Source organism: Xyrauchen texanus, chromosome 41, assembly GCF_025860055.1.
Source record: "Xyrauchen texanus isolate HMW12.3.18 chromosome 41, RBS_HiC_50CHRs, whole genome shotgun sequence".
Classification (NCBI taxonomy): Eukaryota; Metazoa; Chordata; class Actinopteri; order Cypriniformes; family Catostomidae; genus Xyrauchen; species Xyrauchen texanus.
This window is the reverse complement of record NC_068316.1, coordinates 11,844,308-11,865,761: the sequence shown is the minus strand read 5'-3', so window position 1 is coordinate 11,865,761 and position 21,454 is coordinate 11,844,308. Positions and strand designations below refer to the sequence as shown.

Below are 21,454 nucleotides of genomic sequence, written 5' to 3'. Positions count from 1 at the left end.
AGATAAGCTAAAGGAGGGCATTTTGCTTAACAAAACCATAGTGACACATTTAAATCAGACAGCTAAAAAGTCCGGTTCTGCACGGAAGTGAAAAATGATGTCTAGAGTTCTTTCCACAGATAATATTTTGTGATTAAAAAAAAACTTTGAGGTGAAATACCATAGCTGAGCAGACAGCTAGTAAAACTGATGTGAAATGCTTTGAAATACCACTCCCATCGATAGTAGTATCTATTTCTGTGTTATGTTTTTTTAAAACAACATCAATCAGTCTGTATAGTTAATATTGTAAACAAATTTGAAAAACAAATAGTTGTAATTCAACAGCAAAAAACCCCCGCATGAATAAAGATCAGAGTGAGCATAAGTTCTCCTGGATTCTTTGAAAAAACATTTCATTTTCTAGTTGTTGAAATGAGCCAGAATAAGTTTAGAGATTAATGAGAAATGTTAAATTGGTAGATGAGATGCTCAAGGGACAGAACAGAACAAGTTGTGATAATTAAGGCAAGTGGTTCAGGTCTAAGGGTTAGGGTTAGGTTAACATCCACGGCATATCAACAAAACGGCATATCAAACAGAAATATATGTAAACTACCTATGTTGAAGCATTGAAGTCCCTGCCATATTGAATGTCAAGTTGGGGCTTTCATAAAATTCAGAGTTTACAAAATGTTACAACGAGTTCTACAAAGACATAAACACTTTTTACTAGTCGGAATTTCGTAATTACAGTATGTCGGAGATGATGTAAACACACCATTTGTACGCTACAGTGTTGCCCCAACATGACCTCATTACATTGCATTTTTAATCAATCCAAAAAAATCTAAACATATATTTAGCTTTTCTTTTATAAAATTACTTGACTGTTCTACGGATGCAGAAACTGCACATACTGTACTATGCAGTAGGCATAATTCAATCAACCCCTTGTTTAGCAGTCAGGGCGCTGACCAGGAAGCAATTTCTAGGGGTGTCCCAGTCACAAAATCGCTCTAGTACACTGAAACGTTCACTGCCTAAAAATTCCCAGAGTGCAACATAAAAACCAGTGAGCATTGTTGCTCAATATGTACCATTACCAAAAAGTCATCATGTCTTCTGAAGTCTCTCAAATCATTAGAGGACAACCGCAAGTGTAAATATAAAATAAAGTCAAGGCTTTATTTTGTCTATAAAAGAGATTTTGCCTGTAAAATAGTTCATCCATGATGTTCGTGAAAGGGAAACAAACATTTAAATATTAAATTTACTAAAGAAGATTTCAAATACACTCCATTGTATTTTTATTTCTTTATTTATGTAATTTATCTTTCATAATAATACTGTATGTTTTAATATCTACAGTGAAAATGTCTGAAGCATCTTTTATATAGTTATGTTGTTGGATAATACCAGCTGCGTTTAACCTCATTATAGTGCCGCTCGTAACTGAGTCACAGATGTCCCAATGTTCAATGGATGAACACCGTTGCCAGTGCCTGAATTCTTGTTCACAGTATGCTGATTCATGACACAGGGAGCTAGACGACATGCTGGAGAGAGAGAGAGAGATCTATGGGGAGAAAATAAAGGAGATCAAGTGAATAGTAGGGGAGAAGTACTTAGGAATGAATAGGAATTGATTCCCATTAGAACTTTGTGCCCACAGGAAAAGATTCTGATCTGTCTCATCCACAGATCCAGAGCTAACTCAACAGTTCACTTCTATCCTCCATTAATTTTGTAAGCTGAGTCCATTACCATAGTTGAACATACTGGAAAGCTGCAAGGTGCTGGAAAAATAGAAAACAGCCTTCTGGGAAATTGACATGAGCCTCCATTCTAACTGCCTACTGGAGAAAGTTGACTTGCATTTTGCCTGACAGACATCGGAGCTCCAACCCCTTCCCCTACATTTAGCATCCTAAAAGTTTGGGCCACCTGTCAGGCAATGAGCTAGGCATATTTCTCCAATGTGCATTCAAACTGGCCTTGGTTAAGTTTTAATATGTGGGACATTTCCGAAGCAATAAATAAAGCCTGCTTTTAAAGTTACATCCATAAAAGTTTATTGACTCAAGGTATAACCACATTTAACTCTGGAGAAAGCAATAATGCTCTTTTAAAATAATGAAATAAATAAGGTTTACCAGGTTGAATGCTAAAACACAACACATAGAAACTGCACTGCCCGAATTACATGCCCTATTTATAATAAAGACAGGCAGCAGCACAGATATAGATCAACTAGATTGTTTACAACAACTTTGTGTTAAAAAATAGGGCTGCTAAGTAAAGAACATGATTTGCACTAAATTAGGAATAAAATGTATATATTAGTAAAGTAAAATATTAATAGACAATCTGATCTAGTAACTATATTTCCACTGTTAATCATTTCCATGCTGTCTTTCCTCTGAGAGCTAATGAAATCACATGGACACATTAGCACCAGCGTCACTCAATGATTATAATAAAGCAAACACTCTCTTAAGTAACATATATAATGAAATGTGCTCTAATACAGTATATCGAGAGTCATACCTGAAATTTCAATGTACATCATATTATACATATCTTATCATATTGTACAATAAACTCTCATCTGAACATTCAGTGTTCTTAAAAATCTCACATAAAACGTCTTCTTTGTGTCCACAGAGAGCCTGAGTGCTTCTTGGTCTCGAACAGCCTTCCTGACTCAAACAGTTGAAATACTGACGTTGAATCATTTGGCAGCTTCGGTTTAGAAAACACAAAAATTGACTGTATTCTCAAGCCATGCAGCTGGAGAAGTTTGTGCTCGGCTATTTAAATAAATAGATCACCTCCCGAACTTTGTCATTCATTTAATACCAGCAGTTGATTTGCTGCTTCTAAAGATGTTGGGGCAAGTTTAGGGCAGCAGCTTTGCTCGGCAGAGCCATGTGTTGAGTCCCTGGGCTGAGACCTGCGATTGTCATAAAATCTCAATATTATTCTCAGACAAATGTTCCCAAATTGTCCACACTGAGCAGAACGATTTCATGACAGCTTGTAGAATGGAAAACGTAAGAAGCCCAAAAAGAGGTATGCAATACTAAAGCATAATACTGTTCTTTTCATTCTCCTGAAATAGCTGAATTAAACACAGTAGTCCATAATCCAAAAAAAGTATTTGCGATGAACAGCAAGTTTTGTGTGTGTAATAGGCACACAATTATTAACATAAGGGTGCAAATTTTTGCAAGGTGTATCACCTTTAAATCTGCTCGTATTTATGAATGCAAAGAGATGCAATTCCGCCTCATAATATCAGGGGATTAAAGCGAAAAGAGAACTTCCTCAATCCATCTCGAGATACAGAGATGATGCTGCTTCTAGATAATGAAGCATACGCAATTTTCTACCAATCAAAACCCACTCATTCTCTGAAAAGTCATTCGTTATCAGAGGCTTAGTTTGGTAGAGCAGTGCAGTCAGGTTAGAAAAGTCACGGCAAAGTCTGATCTTAAAGGAGTATTCCAATTTCAAAACAATGTGCGATCTGTTAAATGCTCTTGATTGCCACATAAAATAATTTTGACTCGTTCCACAGTTTGTAAAAAAAAATAAGAATTGCATTTTTCTGTAATGAATTTAAATTGGAAGACTACAGGGCAAATAATTGCAAAGTAAAGCCACATGATTTAATGTGTTCTCCTATTGCCTGTGCAAAGTTACATCCAGTCTTTACAGGACAAACGGCTCTTATGATGGTGTAAAGCCAGCATACCCTGTAACTTTTGCATGATTTATGCAAGAATACAAGAAAGGGACTGTCTACAATACAGAGAACAATTCACTTCCGTTCATCCACCTAGAAAAGTAGTAGTTAACTAAAATAAAAGCTGCAAATTTCAGTTTTTAAACCCTCCAGCATGCTTTTCCCATAAACTTCCACAGTCAGTGCATTACCATCAATTATAATTTTTATGGGATGAGTCAAATTATTGCCGGTGGTAATCGACAGTTCACAGATGCTGTCGACAAACCTTTTGTTTTGAACCGAGAATATTACTTTAAATACTTATCACTATGTCTGCACACTTTGCCGGAATTCTGGTGAGATAAACAAATGTTTCACACGCACGTGAGTGTGTACACACACACACACACACACACACACACAAAAACACGCACACACACACACCTTCCAAACAAATGTACAAATGCTATAAGTCGGGGCCAGCCGATGTATAACATCAGTTCATAAATATATTGTATAATGTTGAAGTAGAGTGTATAGTATGGTAAAGTGGCATATAAACATGATAGCTAACCGCTAAGAGATTTAATTCTTAATGACAGCCAAACAAAAACACTGGTACAGCAGCACGACAGAGTTAGAGTTAGTGTGTGGTTCAATGTTCAAATGCCTCAGGCTTGTATTTGCTCTCCATGTATTCTTAGAGTCGAGTCCGCAGGTTCCATTTCCCAGTCCAAGTTCTTGTCTAACTGTGGAGCCAGGTTTGTTCTTGGTGTGATGGCACCATCTTTCCTTGTCTGAGCCATTGGGAGGACTGGTAACTATGGCAACCCTGTGTGCAGAAGTGGTATACTCTGAAGCCTGCGGGTATTGACTTGGACCACTGAGAGTTCTTTGTGCAGCAAATCTTTGCTTGCATAAACAAAGTTTCAAGTGTTTAAAAAGCGTATACTGCGAGCCTGCAATTGTAGTCGGGATGTGGAAGTTCAAGCAAAAGTGAGATGTGAATTGGTGCTTGTAGACCTTATTCAATGTATAGTGGATGCAATATATTACATTTGACTCAAATGAAAATGAGGCCATAGAGCTAGAAGTACAATCAGTGTAAATCAGTGTACTTTTGTGTTTATCGTTACGCCAAAAACACTGAAAACACAGTGGGGTGCAAAAGTCTGAGGGATTCAAAATCGTATTTAAACCTAGAAATATTATTTTATGACCTTATTTTATGGTCACTAATCAAATAAGCAAACTTGTGACATTGACCGTGTTAACTCCAAAACTTAAGATTTTCTTGAGTGCATTGAAGCACACAAAACATTGGAACATTCTCAAATCATGCTTGGATAACATGGATCATCAGGTTTTGGAGAAACATGTGGAGTCATTGCCAGCTCGAATGCATGCTGTCATTAATGCAAATGGGTGACATACTGTACAAAATACTGACAATTTGAAATGTAACATTCAACTAAAAATGTTGTGCTAATAAAAAATGCATAAAAAATGTTTTTTATTAAAAGATAAATATGCTAAATGGAATTATTAATTAGCAGTGGTTTCAGACATTTGGAAACCACTGTATCTCATAGCCTTGTTTTCATTTGTGTCAAATAAAACACGCCGTCTATCCAAACTTCATTTTTTCCTTATCAGTGAAAACTACTTCATACATTGTGGCGATATTGTTGTAAAAAGTGACCGACGAGATCAAGGAAAAGTGTGCATTTGTGTATGTCAGACATGAGTCTCGATGTAGGAGTGTGTGTGTGAGAGGGAGGGTGTGCGAGGGGCCGGTTCTGGTGTGGCAGCAGGACTGGGCTCAGAGACGGGGCTGGGCTGATGGTCCCGCTGGGGCTCCCCTGAAAACAGCTCCATGTAAACTTTCTTCCATTCCTGGAACTCTGAGGATGTGAGCTTAGGATTGGCCAGCAGCTTGTCAATCAGTGCTACCTCGCCCTCCCTGTCCTATGGGAGTGAAGAAAGAGAGCAGGAGAGGGTGGGCATTATAGACACAGTCTCTTTTACACAGAAGTTAGGATGTCATACTCAAAGCACGCCACAGGCTGTTAGCTCAGACGATGCAGACTCACCTAGATGAGTAGAGTGGCACACACACACATAGCATGCTCAGACTTGACTGGAGTCCTCTGGCACTGTGGGCTTCGTGCCCCCAATTAACCTTTCATTCAAGTCTGAGTGATAAGGGATGCTTACAGTACCCACAATGCAACAGGAGTCTATGCCCCAACACAACAAGCACAGGGCGGCAGCATGGAAAGTGACCCAGTGTTACAGCAGAGGCACAGACTGACTGACCCGACCACAGAAAGATCCAACTGGGCACCAGGCAGAGTCTAAACTAGACTAAACCAGACCGAAAAGCAGGGTTCTCAGCAAAGGAGTCAGGAATTTCGGCCACACCCTCCTCCCACACCAGGCAGAGAACTCTGTCTAACATAAATGGGATTCTGGGACAGCAGTTTGGCTTGAAAACATAAACAAACCTTAATGTCTTCCCATGTCAACAAACCTAAAGTCTTTTGTTACTACGGGCCTGTCCCAAATGCCACAATTGATGTCTACTTGCATCCATTTGGACTTGTAGTGGCTGTCATGTGCCTGTGAAATTCATATGACCGCAACGTGTCTCATTTGTCTATTTAGGTTGCACCCTCGTTGCACACTTTTGCCACAGTGGACTATTACCCGACAGCCTTTGTGGCATAATGTCACCAAAGTGTGAACTCAGAGGAGCACTGCAAGGTCATAGGGTGCAAATGGGACAGGTCAAATTTCTACTTTCTAATTCTGCTGTCCTCAGAACCCCAAAGACATCAAACAGATGGAGGGGAATGGACAGACAGGACAGATGAGACAAAAAGGGACACATGGTGATATGGGACCCATGCAGCAGCAAAGGTCAAGTACCTTGAGCGTGCTCTGCAGGATGCGGAGATGATGCAGTTTGTCATTTAGCTGCGGATCGTTGCAACGCCGGATGAAAAGGTGTTTGTACTCCAGACGGGTGGAAAGGCGGTGCTCACCAATGGGTGACAGGCTGGCACGCTCCAGCGCCCGGTACAAATCACCAAGAGAATCTGCCTGTCCGTGGCACTCCTGCTCCCCGCCTGTGGGGGTCGCCACAAAAAGCCAGTGTTAAAGAGGGATGACTTTAAAAGTAGCAGACCACATTATACTGTGAGACTGCACAACAAACAGACAAACAGGTCACAATATTCTGGCTGTTATTTGCCTTTATTGAGTTACTATTAAGGAGAAAATGACAGAAAACCAGCACAAGAAGTATTTTTTTCAGGATGGCACAGCTAAATGCTTAATTAATGCTCAGATTTACGTAAACAGAGGAACATTTTCTCTTATCCTTCATTCTAGTTCAGAGAAATGGGCAGGGGTGGAAAGAGTACTGTTTGCTTCTTGTACTGTTACTTCTTAAAAAAAAAAGAGCAGAGTAAAAGTACCTGTCCTAAAAATTACTCAAGTAAGAGTAAAATAGTAGCTCATTTAAATGTACTCATGAGTAGGAAGTATTGAGTACTGAGTTGCGAAATCTATGCCCCTTTATAATAAAAACTGTATGCTGCAATTTAAAAATGTAGCACACATACTGTAATTTACATACCCTTTTATGGCTGTTTGCCAGAAAGAAAACAAAATATAGGTATTTTATAGGTGTTTGTGACTGACAACTTTAAAAAACATCACTTATCTATGATACTATAAACACTACATGAATCTGATCAAAAAAATAAAAGGGCTACATTATTACAGAAATGAAAATATGTAAAAGTTATTTTCAATACAATGATCCTCATTTTATATCATAATGTATGAAACAATTACATTAAAAGTTTATGTGTAATGTCTAAATTTCCCTTAATGCAGACAGAGAGTGTTATTGTTGTGCCTAAAACATGTTCAAAACAATGCAAGGAATGCCTTGACACTAAAAAAAGCAGGGTCACTTGGCGCGTCATGTTCCACACAATAGAGGGGGAAGCATTTGATTGGTACAGGGGCCACATCAGGCTTTAAAGGAATAATTCACACAAAAATTAAAATTCTCTCATCATATAGTCACCCTTATGCCATCCCGAATTTGTATGACTTTCTTTCTTCAGCAGAACATAATGTTAGTATGAACATTGGTCCATACAATGCAAGTGAATGGGTGCCAACATTTTGAAGCTCCAAAAATCCCGCAAGTCAGCATAAAAGTAGCCTAATCCATGTGGAGCATAAAAGTAGCTTACTCCAGTGGTTAAATCCATGTCTTCAGAAGAGATATGGGTGAGAAACAGATCAATATTTAAGTACATTTTTACCACAAATTCTCCTCCCTGCTCAGTCAATCTCCAATTTAACTTTCACTTTCTTCTTTTGATTTTGGTGATTCACATTATTCATGCATATCGCCATCTACTGGGCAGAGAGAAGAATTTCTAGTAAAAATGGCCTTAAATATTGATCTTTTTCTCACCCACACCTATCATATCTCTTCTGAAGACATGGATTAAACCACTGGAGTCTTATGGATTACTTTTGTGCTCCCTTTATGTGCTGTTTGGAGTGTCAAAATGTTGGCATTGTATGGACCAAAAGAGCCGAAATATTCTTCTTAAAATCTTAATTTCTGTTATGCTAAAGTAAGAATGTCATACACATTCGGGATAGCATGAGTGTGACTAAATGATAAGAGAATTTTCATTTTTGGGTGATTCTTTAAGTAGCACATGAGGGGCACTGTTGTATTCTTTTTGAGAAACAACGTTCCACACTGATTTAATTATTGTAACTTTTAAGCCTAGCAGTAGTTGTGTTCTCATTCTAATGCATGATGCACAATTTTCTGAAGTTTGTGACTGGTGGAATATTCTGCCTGAAGTATTGCTCTACAAAGGTTGATACTTTTCTATTGGGCATTAAAAAAAACTTGATAAAGGCCAAGCATAATTATAAATGATTTTATCATCTCTACTTTCCTGGTAATATATTGTACACATTAACACACTCTCTACATCAGGGGTCAGTATTATTAAAAAAGTATTGTTATTAAAAATGTCACTGATTTATTCTATTACATTAATACTTTTAAGCTACTCAAGTTATACGGCCAAAAAGTAGTGAGTGGTTTTCTAGTTTTTTTTGTTATTGTTGTTTGATCAATAGTTTTTATATGACATTGCCTACTAGACTGCTCAATTGGGTTATATACACTTCAAGTCCAGCATTTTAATGCAAATATGCTTTATGTTCACTTTAGACCAAACCGACTGCGTTTACATTAATTCCTCATCAAGACAGGAATTGGCGGAATTATAAAGTGTATTTGATCGTTTTGGTGCGTACCCGCATTAGCACACAAACATTAGCCGCCTGTCAATCAAACAGCGCACAGCTACAGACATCAGGAAATAAAAAGAAAATCTATTATATTTTATCTAGATCAATCAACCAGTGGTGTTCTTTTTACATTCCGATCGATGAAATGAACAACCCTGGTCTAGATGTAGAATAGAGGCTCAAAAATGTATCATCGGTATCGAGGACATCACTCTCTCTTTCAGATAAAAATCAAGAGTATTTTATCGCCCAGCCCTATCGATAACATTGCATTAATCTCTCACATCAACCCAATAATCTCAGTGATAGATAGATAAATTACAGGCTACATTATAGACATGGAATCTAGTAAGCAGAAATATGAAATTTACCTCTATGTTTCTTCAAATTAGAGGCAGGATGTACGCTGATATCTGGCTTGAGCAAGTTAAACTCACTTGACACAATCATGCAATTGGCCTTTTTCATTGCGAATAGCCCTTTCATGTGATGTTCTGGAACTGTGTTTGAGGCTTCCTCCAAATCCATAAAAGTTGACGCCGATCTACAGCTGCCATTTTCACAAATCATATCTTTTTACATGTGATTTGATTTGACGGGAGTCACGAGACTCTCCCAAGCCAATGTAATCAAGTAAAAGTGAAAGTATACCATTTTTAAACTACTTAAAGTACAATTCCTGGGAAAAACTACTTGATTACAGTAACGTAAGTATATGTAATTCGTTACTTTGCACCGATGGAAATGGGTGCTTGGTTTCTTTGTGCCAACAAAATATTTCCCTCCATGTCTGTATGTCTGCAATGTAAAAAGGATTAGTTCACCCCAAAAATTTTAATTGGTTATAAAAAAAATGTCTTCATGGAAAACAAAAGTACAAAAATTAGAGGCTTTGTCACCATTCACTTTCATTGTATTGTAAAAAGATACAATTATATTCTGCCTTTTGAATTCCATGGAAGAAAGAATTTGGAAAAACATGAGGGTGAGTCAATGATGACAGAAGATTAATAATGAAACACACCGGCCCTCTCACTGTCACTGTCTTTTAGCACGTTAAAAACACACAAAATGGAAACAATTCACAAACTTGTCACAGAACATCAAGGGTTGAGTAAATGGGGTCAGCTAATGCCAGACACCACAAGAGTTACTAAAACTAGACGGATTTCAGCCCAGTTTAAAATTAATAACCACAAGAGGGCAGCAGTCCCACACAGATTCACTTAGCATATGCTGCAAATGGAGTGTAGAGTAGAATATTTTTTGTTGCACATAGCAGGGGAATTATGTTTTAATAAATAGAGCAGAGTGGCTCTAGATGGAAATCAGTTTAGTACTAAAAATCTCTGAATCATTATCCATTCAGCCACTATCCACTCACACACCAAGGACTCCAAGGACAGTCTGTCTACAGCAGTATTTCTAACTCAGATTGCATTTTATGCTTTTTGTGTCAGTGTGGTATCTTGTGGATGGCTGACACTGCTATCAGGATCTGCATGTTACGCACTTGAAATAGAATATGTATGTTTCTATATTGGTAAGTTAAAATGTAAAATCCAAGTGCATATAATTAATCTGGTCCCAAGATATGTCTTGAGTCCCTCCAATTCAAGTGTATGGAATTTTTTCATCAGTTCAATAATTCAATGGGCATAAAGTTCAGTCGCTTAGAAAAGTAATAGCACATCTCTTCTAGACAAGCCACATGATTTGATGTTCAGTATTATTCATGCACTAACAGTGTAGGACTAAATGTGGGAAGTTATGCTCCACAGTTTAATACTGAAGGTAAGGGGTTTTGAAAAATCCCTACAACTAATAAGCTAATAAGTTTTTAAAGCTTTTTGTGATAATTTTATTAATTATTATAGGGATAGTGAAAAATTATGAAAATTCTCTTATCATTTAATCACTCTCATGTCATCCCAGATGTGTATGACTTTCTTCTGCAGAACGTAAAAAAAGTTTTTTAGAGGAATATCGCTGCTCTGTAGGTCCATCCAATGGAAGTGAATTTTGACCAGAAATTTGTAGCTGCAAAAATCACAAAGGGAACATAAAAGTATTCTATGACTTCAGAGGTAAAATCTATATCTTCAGAAGCAATGATAGGTGTAAGTGAGAAACAGATCAATAATTCATTGATTCTTTGATTTGATTCAATAATTATAAGTCTTTTTTTACTATCAGTTCTCTTCCCTGCACAGTAGGTGCTGATATGAATGTGAATCAGCAAAAACAAATGAAGAAAAATGTGGAATTGAAAGTGGAGATTGATAGTTAAAAAGGACTAAAATATTGATCTGTTTCTCACCTACACCTATATCACTTCTGAAGTTATAGATGTAACCACTGGAGTCATATGAATTACTTTTATGCTGCCTTTGTGTGCTTTTGGAGAATAAAAATGTTGGTAACCATTCAGTTGCATTCTATGGACCTACAGAAATTAGATATTCATCTAAAAATCTTGTTTGTGTTCAGCAAAGGAAAGAAAGTCATCCACATATGGGATGGCATGAGGATGAGTAAATGATGAGAGAATTTAAATTTTTAGGTTACCTCAATTTTTCTTTAGGTGCACAATTCTCTCTAGAACTCTCTAGAAGTGCAGCAAAACTCTCCTATTCTGTAAAACAGTCTCTCTCTCCCATTCCGCCGGGAAACACACAATTGAGTCACGATCGATTGGCCGTGCCTTTCTTTTCTCTTCAGTATGTGGTACAGCACACATGGGCTCTTTGGATGACTAACAAATGCCCCCAACTCCTCCAGAGAGAGATGGAGACAAGAAAAAGATAAAAGACACACAGATAAGAGGGATACTCATTAAAAGCCACTGGGATTATTTATAGACTACTGCTGGAGTTCCGTCTGACATGACGAAAAGAAATAAAGGGGAATATTAAAATAAAGAGTGAGACAGTGTGAGAGAGGGCTGATGGGATGTGAGGCATTGAGATAGTGGACATTGGGATGGCAGTGAGATGAGAAATATACTGCAGAGATTGAGATAAAGGAAGATGGAAGTGAGCCATGACATGATAATCAGTGAGATGGGGTTAGATGAAGTAATACGGGTAAGATAAACAAAGTGGCAAGCGAACAGCAAATGGGCAACTTCCTGTGGGTAGAAGAGAGAAGTGTGTCTAAATTGACATTAGATCAAATAGAAAAAAATGACAGAATATCTTATTCTGATATGAGACTGTAAAGCATACCGCTCATTCACTGCTAACTACTGTACATGGTTAAAGCAATAAGCCTGGAGAGCCAGAGCGTTACAGTTTTTACAGGGTTAAGGTGTGTTCCTAGGCACAACATAAAGCGGTAACAGCATTATGACAAAAGACACCAATATTCAAATAGATTTGCATTTCCTAAATCAAATACAAGTACAAAAGAATGGTGGTAAAGTTTAAGGTAAGCTTAGGTTTTAAGTTTTGGTTCTGGTTTAATGAATTGCTGCATCACATCCATTTTACTGATGTCGTGAAACTGAGCATAATTTCATTTTCAGTTGGCTGTGCAAATGGATAAATGAATGAAATGGATAGATATATGTAAGGAAAACAAGACCAATCACAATTAAGTATGCACATGTATGTAAGAAATAATACAAATGGGAATCAATTATGCAAATATTATGATGATGTCATCACTCCTGGTTAGATTTTGAATGCCAAATATTCTATTAATGTTAGTCAATTTAAAAAATGTAATCTTATATAGCATCAAGTTTACAATAAACAAAAATAGACGGCACACCTAAGGCTGAAATTGTCTACAAAACGTTTGAATGCCATCTGTATGTTGGAGCAGTCGGGCTGCATTAACTGCAGAAGTTTAATACTTCAGGTTAAATTAAGATTCTCTCATCATTTACTCAAACCTCATGTCATTCTAGATGTGTTTGACTTTTTTCTGCAGAACACAAATGAAGATAGTAAGAAGAAATCTTTGAAACTTCAAAAAGCAAATAAAGGCAGCAAAAAGTAATCCATAAAACTCCAGAGGTTTAATCCATGTCTTCTGAAGCAATCTAATCTTCAAGATCTACATCTTGCCATTGCAGTCTATAGGCACAATCATGATTTCAAGTTCAGTTATACCTCCTATTGCTTGATGCATACGAGTGCTAGATAGCGCTAGGAAGTGAAATCGAGCTTGAAATCATGATCGCCAAGCAGATATGGATGTCAAGATTTATGGTTACAATTTCTTTCACATTTTGGTCTGTTCTCACCCAAAACCAATTCGATCGCTTCAGAAGACATTTATTAAACCACAAGTCTCATGGATTACTTTTATGCTGCCTTTATGTGCTTGTTGGGGCTTCAAAGTTTTTTTACCATTCACTTGCATTCTATGGACCTTTCCACCCTCTCCTCGCTGGGTATTACAGGAACTGTGATTGACTGGTTTAACTCCTATCTCTCTGGTAGGTCCTTCAAGGTAGCCTGGAGAGGTGAGGTATCCAAGCCACATCAGTTACTTACTGGGGTACCTCAGGGATCAGTGCTTGGGCCACTTCTCTTCTCTATATACACAACATCACTGGGACCATCATTCAGGCACATGGTTTCTCTTACCACTGCTATGCTGACGACACACAACTCTACTTGTCTTTCCAGCCCAAAGACACAACTGCGACTGCTCGAATCTCTGCCTGCCTGGCAGACATCTCGGCCTGGATGAAGGAACACCACCTGAAACTCAATCCAGCCAAAAACGAACTCCTGGTCTTTCAAGCCAACCCTGCTGTCGAGCACAACATCACCGTGCAGCTGGGTTCGACTACAGTAATGCCTTCAAAAACGATCAGAACTCTAGGGGTAACCATCGATAACAAACTACATTTCACAGACCACATCTCAAAGACTGCAAGATCATGTAGATTTACACTCTACAACATCAGAAAGATAAGACCCTTCTTATCTGAACATGCCACACAACTGCTTGTTCAGTCATAACTAGACTGGACTACTGTAACACTCTCATTGCAGGCCTTCCTGCATGTAGAATTAGACCTCTACAAATGATCCAGAATGCAGCAGCACATCTGGTCTTTAATGAACCAAAGAGAACGCATGTTACACCAGTCTTTGTCTCTCTCCACTGGCTACAAGTTAATGCACATATCAAATTCAAGGCTCTGATGCTGGCATACAGAACAGTCACTGGGTCTGTTCCAACATACCTAAAATCATTTCTGCAGCGCTATACACTCACTAGAAGACTGCGGACGGCTAAAGAACGTCACCTTGTTGTACCAACACAAAGAGGCACAAAAACACTTTCTCTGACTTTCAGCTTCATCATACCACGGTGGTGGAATGACCTTCCCAACTCCATCCGTGAAGCTGACTCACTCTCTGTCCTCAAAAAATGACTTAAAACGCATCTTTTCCAAGAGCACTAAACCAGTCACTAACAAAACAAACAAAATAAAAATTGCACTTGTATATTATTCTGATGCTAGTGAAACTTTGAAATATGGCACTTTCGTACCACTGTCTCCTTAAGATGATTCGCTTATGTTTTCCTCTTTTGTAAGTTGCTTTGGATAAAAGCGTCTGCCAAATGAATAAATGTATATGTAATCGTAATCTTCTAAAAATCTTTGTTTGTGTTTGCAGAAGAAAGATAGACATTAGGGTATGGAGGAATTTTCATTTTAGGGTGAACTATTCCTTTAAGAACCAGAATATTTAAGGAATAACAATACAGTGCAGACTTGTAAACATTATACTGAATATTTAAATTTGAATAATGATAAGCAGAATCATGGAATGAAAACGTTCCAACGTCTTTGCAGAACGTAACTGAAAATTGGGAACAAAGTCCTTTTCACATTATTTATTAGTTGGTAACCAGTAAATAATAAATGGTTTTTACAGTAAATTTGCAGAATTACACCACTTCCGTTGCCCAAAAAACTTTGTTGAACATGATAAGTATTTGCTTTGATTCTGAAGGAAACTTTAACACCACACAATTATTTGCCTTAATACACATTGTGGATGTAGCCTTCTGTGACATGCTGAAGACCTTATAGACAACTATATATAATTGCTATGTATAAATGCAACGTTAATCCAGATACAAAAATATTGAGGTAAATAGTACATTTCTCAGTTGTTTCCAAGTCTTTACTGAATTATTTTTAGATATAATGCATTAATAGAGATTTGATGCTGCCGGGTTCTGACCAAGAAGTAGATCTGTAATTAAAACAAATAATTAAAATAAAAATGATTAAATAATTATTACATGTTTAAAATAAAATAAATCATACTGGATAAGATGACGTTTAGTCCAGGGTGCGGTGCAAACAGTGCAAATAGTTTGGCAATTAATTGATTTTAGATGGCCAGATGTATTTTTGCATTTTGTATTTTTTTTTACTTGAAATATTTTTGGGGATATATTGAATGTTAAGAATACATTTATTGAAAATACATTATTTATATAGGTTACTGTATACTTTGCTTGTCACGATTTCTATGCTGATAATTCCCCCCACATGCGGAAAAAAAAAATATTTTATTGGGGAAACAATTGCTTATCACTTAAATTGGTTGAGGCAAGTCCCTTATTTTGAGCGTGTTTTTTCAGACCATGTCCCTTTTTTTTCCTTAAAAGATCTGATAGCACTGCAAATGGTACATCACCCACCCTTAGCACAGAGTACTTTAATTTAAAAAAGAAAGAACATTTTTAACCTTTGTTCAAACCAGTTACCAAAAATAAAAACATTTCGTTTTTTAATATCTTGAAAAATTAGAAGAATAAAAAATTATCCATCAAATAATGTAATTCATTAGCCTAATTGAAGGTTGTTTATTGTTGCCAAGCATGTAGCAACTTGCCGCAATAATAAAGAATTAAACTGATGTGTAATTTCAAAATGACTATACATTATGGTTACAAAATTATCAAAAGTGTGGTTATGTTTTATTATTTCCTCCAGCTTACAACAAACTTAACAATAACTTTATTTGTATGAAATGTGCCTTACTTATGGGATTCTATGTTTTTAGTTATACCTGTCCAGAGACTAGAGCTGATAGTCTTTACAAAAAATGTATATTAATATGCACTGTTCTTGTAAATCAAACCCAAGTAAGGTAAAGTAAGATAAAGAAGGTCAGGAGTGACAGAACCCCAACTGTGCTTTAGGTTTAAAATGAGTTTCATGTAATAGAGCATGCAGCTATTTCTAGAAGAAAATGCCTGCATGTGTATGCGTGTTGTGTGTGTGTGTGTGTGTGTGTGTGTGTGTGTGTGTGTGTGTGTGTGTGTGTGCACGTGTATGATAGAAAGTGAGTGGACAAATCTCAGTGGGGGACCTAACAGCACAGCTAAAAAAATCCTGCAACTCAGACACTGTTTATGCTTCCTACAGCATCAACACAAAATATAACAAGGAGAGAGAGATACAGAGGGTATGAAAAACAAGAAGATATACAGACAGAAAAATAAATAAAATAATCTTCTGTGTCTGCATCTGACAAAATAGTATTCCTGCAAAGCTTCATTACCTGCACTTGTCCCTCAGTGAGAGTGCTGCTCATAACCATTTAATATTGAGGCTCCCAAATAATTTCACATAGGCATTTAAATTACTCTGCTGTGCCTACAGTTTTAATAATGAGGGGTGTTATTAAAATCTAATATAGATGTTTCAGTTGCCTGATTTGAGCTGATCATGTCTGTAGAACCGTTTATTTCCTCTCAAGCATGACCACACATTGCAAAGTCAAAAAACAAGGTTTGATTCAGCAGAATTTGTTTTGTTGCATCCACTCTTGGTCAGTGATTGTGTAAAACCTAGTGTTTAAAAATTGTAATTACAATGTTATTACATTGTCATCACCAAATTATATAAACTGTATGTCTAAATATATAAATTAAGCACTGTGGACCCACCATTGTTAATGCAGTGACTACGGCTGAGTTCCCTGCGACTGGGGTCCCGCTGTTCTGCCATGCTAGCTGAGGGCGTGAGGAGGACATGCAGGCCGCTGTCCCGTGGCAGCGTGAAGCTGCGGGGTTTCCCGACCACGGTAGCAGAGTCTCTGTACCTCTCCCCTTCAACCATGGGGAAGGGACCATAATGGTCCTGCATCAGTGTACGCTGAGCAGGCAGAGTTGACTGGCGAAGGTATTCCGGAGACAGACCTACCCCCGGCTCGCAAAACACGGCGTCCTCTAGGGGCAGGGTTTGTAGGTAGTGGAGGCCTGAACTGGTCAGGGGAGTCTCAATCAGGTCCTGCCATGAGCGCCGCTGGCTTGCGGACTTCCGAGCAGGAGAACCCCCTCCACTGCTGCTGCCCCCTTGTGGTTCGGAGCGGTACTCCTCGTGAGAGGACCGAGACTGTGAGGTTTCAGTGGAGGAGAGACGGCTGTGCTTCGGTTCCAGGTAAGGACTGGCACAACTTACTTGGTTCTGTGTGAGAGAGAAAAAAGAATGATATAAAAGAAGAGAGTGAACAAATGGTCAGTTAGGATCCACCCAGGAGCATCCCTTGTTTCTAAAATATCCTCGATTACAATTCAGGCCATTTTTACACAGTGCCACTCTCATTCTCCATGTCTTGCCTTTAAGCAAAAAGGCAAGAATAAAGTGTGCTAATGAAGAGACTCAAAGAATAGACCAGGCCGCAGTTTACCCTCTCTCCTTACTGAGACAGGCAGATGAATAATGAAGAAGAGAGAGAGAGAGCTCTTTTTTCTGTGAAAAGTGCAGAATATAGAAAAATGGAGGGATATGGGACAGAACAGTGTATAGAGATCATGAACCTGTGCAGTACAGTTAGTGTGAAATTGCACCCTGACTTTGGGTGCTTTTTCTGCTTTCACAGAATTGGCAACATTTAAAAATAACAGGTATGGATGGATGGATAAATAGAAAATAAGAAAGACAGATAGAAAGGGAAGAAAAACAGTCTGTTTCCTACAATGGTGATTTCAACCTCTTTTTAATGGGCTCATTCTCTGTAATCTTGTGAAAAACAAGTAAACCACTCTGGAGGTCTTCTGGTTAATGTCAATCTCCCCTCTAATTTGTTTTTCTCTGGGAACAATGTGTGCCTGTGTGTGTGTGTGAATAAGTGTAGGATGAATGTGTGTGTGAGCGTGAATTTATCACTTTGTGGGGACCAAATGTCCCCATAAGGATAGTAAAACCCGAAATGTTTGACCATGAGGAAAACAGCTTATAAATCATACTAAATTATTTTTTTTGAAGATGTAAAAATGCAGAAAGTTTTCTGTGAGGGTTAGGTTTAGGGGTAGCGTTAGGTTTAGGGGATAGAATATAAAGTTTGTACAGTATAAAAACCATTATGTCTATGGAAAGTCCCCATAAAACATGGAAACACTACGTGTGTGTGTGTGTCTGTGTGTGTGTGTGTGTGTGTGTGTGTGTGTAGCGTGTATTTATCACTTTGTGGGGACCAAATGTCCCCATAAGGATAGTAAAACCCAAAATTTTTGACCTTGTGGGGACATTTTGTTGGTCCCCATGAGGAAAACAGCTTATAAATCATACTAAATTATGTTTTTTGAAAATGTAAAAATGCAGAAATTTTTCTGTGAGGGTTAGGTTTAGGGGTAGGGTTAGGTTTAGGGGATAGAATATAAAGTTTGTCCAGTATAAAAACCATTATGTCTATGGAAAGTCCCCATAAAACATGGAAACACAACAAGTGTGTGTGTGTGTGTGTGTGTGTGTGTGTGTGTGTGTGTGTGTGAGTTTGTGGAAATGAAAAGAAAAACTAAAGAAATAAAATCGTTTAAATGATAGGTCTTTGCTTGCTTTTAAATAAAGCCATGCAACCATGTTTGGCCTCTGGCTGACCTGCCCATCAGCACTGCACAGAAGAACACACACAAAACATGGTCACTGCTAACCAAAGCCACCCACACACATACACACTCAAATTAAACCACACACATTCAGGAATGCAGAGACACCAGATCCTAATTGGAGTGACACACACACACACACACACACACACACACACACACACACACACACACACGGGAATACAAGGAAGACACACTATATAAGAATTAGCTACTTTCATCTCAGCAGGGGTGTGAAAACTTTAAGAATTCATGCCTGTTGTTTTTCCTGTCTCTACATTTCATTCAATTTAAGCCCCTTTCACACAGAGATCCCAGGATGAATCCCAGAAAAGTAGATCTGGAACTGTTTTGGGAGTGCAAGATTTTGTTAATTTACACTGCCTGAGAATTCCGGTAATCTGTGATCGAACTCACATTCCCGAAAAAATCCTATAAAAACAAAAGTGACATCACGGTGTGACTTCTAATGTACAGTGTCTTGAGTTCACTGATAACCACGTCTTTTCTCTCGAGAAGCCTGCTCTTTCATCCACTTGGAAACAAATAAATCACATTACCACTTTTCAATTGATGGTGAATTTCATCTTCTGCATGGATGACGAGTAGCACTTTGGTCCTTGTATGAGATTTTCATGATACATTTTATTGATTTTATTCAGGCATTTAGGCCTAATTTCATAAATAGCTCATAAGATAATTTTTATATGATTCTATCTACTGCACTGCATCCCAAGGATAATACAGTTTGAAAGTGAAAATGGTAAAAAAAGGAAAGCGAAAATAAAAGCACAGTGTCAAGGTGCATTGCAAGCATATTAATATTAAATATCAGAAAAATTATATTTAAACAAAAACAAAAAACAAACATACAAAAAAATTATAATTTCCCCTGCAACAGTTAAGTTGTGCATTCGATTCAGTAATTGTATTTGTAAATTAAGTTTGCTTCAAAACGTCAAATGCCATTTTTTCGATCATGATTTCTACAAGCTATAAAATTGCTTGTAGAAATATATTTTGGAGTGAAAAACACAGATGTATTATTTGGGACCAAATGTGTTGGGAAATAAATTCTCTTATGTTCTTGCCCTTTTTAGGGATATTAAAATAAATGGATGAACAAACAGGTGGCCTGTCATAACATTGCAAAGCTATCTAAAAAGGTATATTGAGTCTAGTGTTGTGCGATTTTCTTCATTGTCAGATCGTCCTATCGTCAGCCTGTGACATCGGCAATACACGATACTATCGCGCGCTGGGGGCAATAATTTTATCGTTGTCCATCATTTTGCGAACAAAGATAAAGAAAATGTCCAGTCACCTATTTGGCAATATTTAGGTTTTAAACCAGATGCAAAAGGTGAGCCCGTGGATACCACACAGGCAATTTGCAAACTTTGCACGAGAGTTGTGCCGGTGAAGGAGTCTCAACCCTATATATACACATTTGCGTGTCCACCACCATGCTGATGCTGCTAAGCTAGCACCAAGAAAAGCTGTGGTCGGCAAAGATCGAAGTCAGCCATCTATCATCGGTACAAGTACAAACTAAACAGTGAAATGTGGGCCCAGTGCACAGCAGCTGTCTCCAGTTCTATCGCAAAGGAGATGGTCTATCATACAGTTAAGTTTTAGAGATCTACTTCAAACCTTTGACAAACAGTACAAGCTGCCAGGGCGAAAGTACTTCACCAACACTGCTATCCCAGATCTGAACAATAAAACGAGGGAACTAAAGATCTGAATGCGGCTGACTTTGTCACTTTGACCACAGATGTTGTCAAACATAAACATGACCACCTACATGTCTGTGACAATCCATAATATTTCGGAGGATTGGAAACTGGAGGCAAAATGTCTCGAAACGACATTCATTGAACCACACTGCAGAGGTATGGATGGTTATATCATTTTTAATCGTATAATAATAACAGCAACTTGTTATTGCAGTGTTATTAGTATTATTATTAGTAGTATCATTACAATTTTATGTTAATGTGCTATGCAAAGAAAACAAAATGCAGACGAATGACCATGCCGTTTTCACCATGGCTCAAGCAAAAACTGTATTAGAATGATGTGTCTCTTTTATAACAAGCACTCTTGACATAATTTGTGAATATAGTTCTATCACCTTGCAATTTAATTATGATGTGGGATGTAGTTTTGTAGTCTGTTTTTAAACCATTTTCAATATTTCATTTTTATAATCCTCAGACGTGTGTGTCGGTGTTGCAAGTGTCGGTTATATGCGGTGATGTCGATGTGAAAATATGGCAGGGCAAATTAATTGTAATATTAATTTGATGATAATAATAATAATAATAATACATTAATGGAAAAACGAGCCAAATATCATCTTGATATCATCAAAGGCATCAGCTATTGGCGATATCTCTGACTATCGTCGATCCCTGATATCATCGTCTATCGGCACAACCCTAATTGAGTCATTACAAATCTTTAAAAGTTGAAATGTTACTAGGGTCTGATCCC

General features: G+C 37.7%; 1 protein-coding gene across 11 annotated transcripts in view; it reads right to left on the bottom strand.

The window, feature by feature from the left end:
- Positions 1-5,436: 5,436 nt before the first annotated feature.
- Positions 5,437-21,454, bottom strand: part of cnksr2a (connector enhancer of kinase suppressor of Ras 2a) — a 110,408-nt gene continuing 94,390 nt past the window's right edge. For all 11 annotated transcript variants that reach the window (XM_052113984.1, XM_052113985.1, XM_052113987.1 and 8 more), the window contains 3 exons: positions 17,015-17,534; positions 6,644-6,843; positions 5,437-5,680 (listed from right to left, as the gene is read on the bottom strand). In XM_052113984.1, the coding sequence (XP_051969944.1) occupies positions 5,450-5,680; positions 6,644-6,843; positions 17,015-17,534 (951 nt within the window). In that variant the 3' untranslated portion in view covers positions 5,437-5,449. The remainder of the gene's footprint in view (positions 5,681-6,643; positions 6,844-17,014; positions 17,535-21,454) is intronic.